At 44.9% G+C, this 7430-nt stretch overlaps 1 protein-coding gene across 1 annotated transcript in view; it reads left to right on the top strand.

Moving 5' to 3' along the window:
* Positions 1 to 2019, top strand: part of LOC117882887 (aldo-keto reductase family 1 member B1-like) — a gene marked incomplete in the record, with an annotated part of 21055 nt that extends 19036 nt beyond the window's left edge. The window contains 1 exon segment of the mRNA XM_034781756.1: positions 1415 to 2019. Coding sequence (XP_034637647.1) covers positions 1415 to 1457 — 43 coding nt within the window.
* Positions 2020 to 7430: the final 5411 nt, after the last annotated feature.

The following is a 7430-nucleotide window of genomic DNA, read 5'->3' as shown; positions in this document are numbered from 1 at the left end:
GGCTTCTCCTCCACCCCCACTCCCTCCCCCCACGTGGCTCCAGCCCCGTCTGGGGCTTCTCTTCCCCCACCCCTGCATGGCTCCTGCTGGTATCGGGAGCTTCTCCCACTGCACCCAGCCCTAGCCTAACTGGGCTCCCGTGGGTCGCCTGCTGTGGCCGGAGTGGAGCCTGGCTGGCAGGGAGCAGCCATACATGTGGACGCCATGGCCACTAGCCCAAGAGGTGTGGGGCAGCCCTAGGCAAGTAGGGGCTGGCTGAGCTGCTGCTGATAGCCGCGCACTCCCGCCCACACCTAATCCTAAGGCTTTTTTTTTTATTTACTGTGTGAGACTCACTCGGCCCCTGCCGGAGCAGGGAGGCAGGAAGCAGTTGATTTGAGCCTGCCTGGCAAACAGCTGAGGAGGGGACGGGGGAGGAGCAGCCTTCCCAGCCAGAGCTCAGGGCATTAGGGTGTGCCGGGGCACACCCAGCACACCCCGTGTGCACGCCTATGCAGAGTACTCTCACTCTTCTGTCACACTCTGAAATGATCTCTGGAACTGAGTGTGTTAAAAGGTGCTGTCCTAAATGGACAGTAACCCTGTTTCAAATCAAGTGTCAAAGAGAGCTCTGAGTAAGGTTGTTTTAGCCTAAACAGTAGTGGTGTTTTTGTTGTTGTTTTGCCTTGGGTGAATTTAAAATAGCTCAGATACTTATTACTAATGTCCCATCTGAAGAACAGGTCAATGATGTAACTAAGCTTAAATTTTCAAAACTGTGTGAAAGTTTTTTGGGGTCTTTTGGGTTTTTTGTAAATAGAATTCTAGCACAATAACAAATTTAGCAAGCAATCTTGCATTTGTCTGTATGAAATTAAAGAGACCGCAATATAGAGAAATTAACACAATATTAGGAGTTAAATTCCCAAATCCTGAGCCTGGCTGTCCAGCTTATTTGTCACATACAATTCACTTGATCTCTCTGCCAGACTTCTCCCCCCCCCCCACCATCTTTAAAATATGGGCATGATCTCATTAGGGATACTGAGTGTTGAAGTTTGAAGTGTTTAGTATGAAGTATTAATACTTCTATACAGATCATAGCACCTTGCAATAGCAAGCTCAGACATCAAAACTGATTGTTCAAAAATCTAAAAACTTGTCATTTGAATGACACAGCACAAATGTAAATACTTAATCTAAAAAGTATTCAGATCTCCCTGCCTGTGACCTCTCAATGCCTAAATGCAAAGGGGTTGGGGAAGTTTGTGTATAAACTGGATATGTTTGAGGCTGGTAGGAACTTAATGCCAGTGTGGACTGCTTCTGCACCATTCAGACCCTTCTTGTCGGTCCAAAAAAAGGCACCAATGCCAACGTGAGTAGTAGCTAATTCCAATTTCAGAATAACCTTTCTTCTGTTTCTTTTCCTCAGGTGCACAAATCACAAGGACTATCCTTTCAAAGCTGAGTATTAAAGCTGGTGGTGTCTTGCCATGCTTCCTGACCCCTGGCAGTGGTTCACTTCTGCGGTGACCTCTGACTTGTTCATTTGTCCCAATAGCTGTCTTTCACACTGCAGCTATCCTTCTGTAGCCAAAATAGAAGTACAGTGTATGTGCTCAAAGGAAATTTTACAAGGAGTCTGAAGAACAAAACACTGAATATAATTTTGACCTCCTTATTACGTGGGAGTGTTTTTTGCCAAGATGTCTGGCTGAGATTGGCTCAAGTTGAACAGAAAATACAGTAGTTCATATTTTCTGTTCACACTGTTTCACAACAGGTTGTAATGTGATTGAGATTAGTCTCTGTTCCCAGCTGGAAGGGTTAGACTGCTGTCATTTGGAAGAGCCAATTCTGAAGCCTTGTCTGTTAAATTCCTGTTTTTTGGAACACTCCTTTACCTTTCACTCCAGGTTGAAGTGCCAGTTGACTTCTGAGTATGGACATTTGCTACCTGTGCAGCTCTCCCAAACAATGGAGCTTTTTTGGCAATATAAATCTGTTCTTCGCTTGTAATAAAACGTTGTCTAATTATTACATGTAATGAGATTATTTCAGCATTGCCGTGACAGTAGTTCTGCAGCTGCTCCTTTGTGTGCAGCTGTCTCCAGCCCTCAAATGAGACTAGAAAATCATTCTTAGTGTCTAATCCTAGAAAGCTCACTTCACTTTCATACTAACTTCTTAAGCAGAACCTGCTATCCTGGTTATCCTGCAGCTTTTGAGGTACTGATGCAAAAACACATGAGTACGGTGCATTAGGGTGGCCAGTACAAAGGTTACACCAAAGGCTTACTGAGCTACAAAAAGCAGTCTTCAGCCTTTCTTAAATAACCAAACTAAAAGATGGTGTGCAAAAATACCTACATTAAGAATCAGCAAATCAGATAAATTGCAATAACCATAAAGCCACCACTTCAATGATATGCATTTTCCTATACTTTGAAATTCATCAGCTGCATTTATACTTCAGGCCACATTTTAGGATCCTCACAACTAACGTATTTTTAGCACACATTAGTGATGACTGAAGGGGCTAGTGCCAGTACAGAGCTTAATATGTGGCATAATTACAGCACTTGCCACTGGGGCTAGTCAAAAATGGTCTGGCAAATTATTTTTGACAGAAAATTGGGTTTTTAGAAGAGAAGAATGGCCATAGTGGGTCAGACCAATGGTCCATCTAGCCCAGTATCCTGTCTTCTAACAGTGGCCGCTGCTGGATGCTTCAGAGGGAATGAACAGAACAGGGCAATTTCAAGTGATCCACCCCCTGTTGTCCAGACCAGCTTCTGGCAGTCAGAGGCTTAAGGACACCCAGAGCATGGGGTTGCATCCCTCACTATTTTGGCTAAGAGCTGTTGATGAACCTACCCTCCATGAACTTACCTAATTTTTTTTTTTTCTTTTGAACCCAGTTATACTTATGGACTTCACAATTTCCCTATGCTGATAGTACTTCTTCACACAGTTCATTCTTTTGTTTCTTTTTAAACCAGCTGCCTATTAGTTTCATCGGGTGACCCTTGGTTTTTGTGTTATGTGAAGGGATAAATAACTTTCCACACACCATTCATGATTTTATAGACCTCTGTCATCTCTCTCCTTAGTCGTCTCTTTTCTAAGTTGAACAGTCCCAGTCTTCTTAATCTCTCCTCATACGGAATCTGTTCCATACCCCTAATAGTTTTTATTGCCCTTCTCTGTATCTTTTCCAATAAATCTTATCTATCCCTTTCCTAATAATTCCTTACCTGTTAGCCTGTTTTTACTGCCACTGCACATTGAGCAGATATTTTCAGACAACCATCCACGATGACTCCAAAATCTGTCTTGAGTAGCAACAGCTAATTTAGACGCCATTTTGTATGTATAGTTTTCAATGTGCATTTATTTGCATTTATCAACTTTGAATTTCATTTACCATTTTGTTGCCCAGTCACCCACTTTTGTGCGATCTTTGTAACACTTCACAGTCAGCTTTTTCTCTATCTTGAGTAATTTTTTTTATCTTCCACAATTTTGCCACCTCACTGTTTTAACCCTTTCTCCAGATCATTTGTGAATATGTTGAACAGCACTGATCCCAGTACAGATTCTTGGGGGACCCTGCTATTTCCTGCTCTCCATTGTGAAAACTGACCATTTAGTTCTACCCTTTTGTTTTCTAATTCTTAGCCAGTTACTGATCCATGAGAGGACTTTCCCTCTTATCCCATGACTGCAATTTCATATTTGAGTTCCTTCTGAACCCTTGAGTGAATACCATCTGGTCCTGGTGACTTATTACTGTTTCATTTTATCAATTTGTTCTAAAAGCCCCTCAAGTGACATCACAACCTGGAACAGTTCCTCAGATTTGTCACCTACGAAGAATCGCTCGTGTATAGAAATTTTCATCACATTCATGTGCAGTGAAGACTAATGCAAAGAATTCATTTAAATTCTTCACATCGGCCTTGTCTTCCTCGATTTGTCCAGTGGCCCCACTGACTTTTTGGCACGTGTCTTGCTTCTGCTGTACTTAAAATTCTTTTTGCTGTTTAGTTTTTGTCGTTTGCTAGCTGTTTTTCAGATTCTCCTTTGGCCTGCCTAATTATACTTGACTTGTCAGTTTGTTCCTTTCTATTTTCCTCAGTAGGATTTGACTTTAAAAAATTATAAGGATGCCATTTTGCTTCTTAATCACCTTTTACTGTGTTTAGCCATGGTGGATTTTTTTTTTATTTTTTTTTTTTTTTTTTTGGTCCTATTACTGTGTTTTGTTTAATTTTGAGCCTCTGTTATGGTGTTTTTAAAAAGTTTCCATGTAGTTTGCAGGCACATCACTCTTTTGACTGTTCCTTTTAGTTTCCATTTAACTAGTTTCTTCATTTTTGTGTAGCTTCAAAAGTAGGAACTAAGTGCTATTGTGGGGGCTTAATTATATTATGGTCACTATGGCTGAGCTGTCAGCTATAGTCACTACTTTGACCAGATCCTGTGCTCCATTTAAGATTAAATCAAGAATTAGCTCTCCCCTTGTGCGTTCTAGGACTAGCTGCTCCAAGAAGCAGTCATTCATGCTGTCTAGAAATTTTCTCTACATCCTGTCCTGAGGTGACACATTACGCCATCAATATTGGGATAGTTGAAATCCCCCATTACTGAGTTTTCTATTTTTGTAGCCTCTAATCTCCTTGAGTACTTCAATCACCCTCGTGGTCAGTAGTCTGTTCCTATTGCTGTGCTCGTCTTAATAAAGCAGGGAATTTCTAGCCACAGAACTTCTATGGTATTTTTGATTCATTTAAGCTTTTTCGTATAGTTGACTCTGCTTTCTTTCACATGTAGTGCCACTCCCTAACCAGCACAACCTACTTTGTCATTCCTATATAGCAGTGGTTCTCAACCTGCGGCCAAATCAGCATGCAGCCGCGGCCCATGTGACATCCTCAGGGCCATACAGGTAATATTGGATGTGGCCAACCATAGTAAATGGGTTGAGAACCACTGCTATATACCTTATGCTGATGCTACCGTCCCCCATTGATTCTCATCGTTCCATGAAGTTTGTGTGATGCTTGTTTTATCAATAGCCTCGCTTAAGGCCAGGCACTGAAGTTCCTGCATCTTAATACTTAGATGTCTAGCATTTGTACACAAGCATTTATTAAATGTGTCCATATTTAGTTGTCTGCCTTCATGCAATGTAATTGAGAGAGGGATAGCTCAGTGGTTTGAGCATTGGCCTACTAAACCTAGGGTTGTGAGCTCAATCCTTTGGGGGGGCTATTTAGGGATCTGGGGCAAAATCAGTACTTGGTCCTGCTAATGAAGGCAGGGGGCTGGACTCAATGACCTTTCAGGGTCCCTTCCAGTTCTATGAGATAGGCATATATTCAACTGAAGGGGACTTTTGATTGTTTCTATTCAACTTTTACATGTACTTTATCAACTTCTATCCTCTCCTCTTTACTAGGATATCAAAAATCCCCATTAATAGAGCCTCCCCTAGGGATGTATTTGTCCAAACAGTGTGTTCCTCTCACCCTGTTGGTTTTCCTGTAGCCAGAGTTTAAAAACACCTCTATAACCTTTTTAATTTTATATGCCAGCAATTCTGGTCCTTCCTGTACAGGCTTTTCCTTTCCCCAAAGCTTCCCTAGCCCCTAATAAACCTAACACCTTCCTCCCTACACAATCTCAACCATGCAGTGAGATCCTGCAGTTCTGCCTGTCTGTCTGGCCCTGCATGTGGAACTGGAAGCATTTCAGAGAATGCTACCATAGAGGTCGTGGACTTTACCCAGCAGTCTAAATTTGGCTTCCAGGATCTCTCTACCTTTCCCTATGACTGAGAGGTGAAGAAGGCTCCAGTCTCAGGAAAGGAAGAGCACAGAGATGGACTCCATCAACACAGTCATGACAAAGTAATAAAAAAGGGTTCAGGAGGGGCTAGATGCCAGGGATATGCTACAAGGGTAAATGGGAGGTGAGGGGGTCTGTGCTGGTGTAGAGTGAGCCCTCTGACCCCTCAGGGGTACTGGGTCATGGTGACCCACAGTTACAGTTCCGTTTCCACCAGCGTGGAGGTGGGGGAAGTCTTAGGTTGGAGCTCAAATGAAGCCTTTCATAAAGGGGCATTCTGCTGCCTGGTAACACACACAACCAGCTGAGCACAATTTTGCCAAACTTTGTGTCAGTATTACATCTCCCTGATATCACTTCACTCCCAACATATCTACTGGATTCCTTAGAGATCATCTGCTGAACTTTTAACTGAGACAAGATCATAAAGTCTGTACATAAAAAGTCCCAATCCATAATGAGCTGCCTGGGAGATTGCATTTGGGTGAGTTGCCCTCGTGAGCGGAATGCAGGACTAGGACTCTTTAGAAGCATGTGAGCTCAGGAAAAGGATCTGTCACAAGGAAACAGGCTTAGGCAAAGAAATCTGGGTACTGATACACAATGACCAAGGGCCCGTCTATAAGGATATCATCATACAGGGAGCACCATTTGCAGGAAAGTGTCCCCATTCCTTTGGAGACAACATGGACAGCTCAGTGCACATCAGGGAACTTTTCCTGTAGCTGGGAGATTTGCCCTGGGCTAGCTGAATTTCTAAAGGTGCAGGCCTACAAAAAACTTAACTGTTTAGCTGTGCTGAGACCACAGCTTATCATGCTGACAAATATAATACACCTCTACCCCAATATAATGCGGTCCTCGGGAGACAAAAAAAATCTCACCGCGTTATAGGTGAGACCGCATTATATCAAACTTGCTTTGGCTCCCCCTGTTCCTTGTTCCCTGACTGCCCCCTCCAGAGACCTCCGTCCCTAATCACCCCCAGGACTCCACCCCTTACCCAACCCCCCCTGTCCCCTGACTGCTCTGACCCCTATCCACCTCTCCATCCCCTGACAGACACTCACGGCAGCGGCGGGAAGTGGAGCAGCCCGGCCCCAGCCCGCTCCACTCCGCCAGCTCCCAGCCGCCAGCTCCGCTTCCCACCGTCGGTGAGTGCAGGGAGGTTGGGGAAAGAATGCCCCCCACCCCCCACACTCACCTGTGGCGGGAAGCAGAGCAAGGCGGCCCCAGCCTGCTCCACTTTCCTTGCCACGGCACAAGCTGTGTCACTGGGGGGCGGCTGGGGAAAGGTCCTGCACTCACCTGTGGTAGGAAGCGGACCGCCACAGCTGGGAGCTGGCGGAGTGGAGCGGACTGGGGCTGGGCTGCTCCGCTTCCCACTGCCGACAAGTGCAGGGAGGTTGGGGAAAGGACGCCCTCCTCACTCACCTGCGGTGGGAAGCGGAGCACTGTGGCTGGGAGCTGGCAGAGTGGAGCGGGCTGGGGCCAGGCTGCTCCACTTCCGTCACTGCTGGTGAGTGAAGGGGGGATCCCTTCCTCCAAGCCTCCTCCCCCAAGCGACACGGCTGGAGCTGGTGTGAGGGAAGCAG

Source organism: Trachemys scripta, chromosome 1 (genome assembly GCF_013100865.1).
Source record: "Trachemys scripta elegans isolate TJP31775 chromosome 1, CAS_Tse_1.0, whole genome shotgun sequence".
NCBI classification, from domain to species: Eukaryota; Metazoa; Chordata; order Testudines; family Emydidae; genus Trachemys; species Trachemys scripta.
This window is presented reverse-complemented; position numbering and strand designations above follow the sequence as displayed.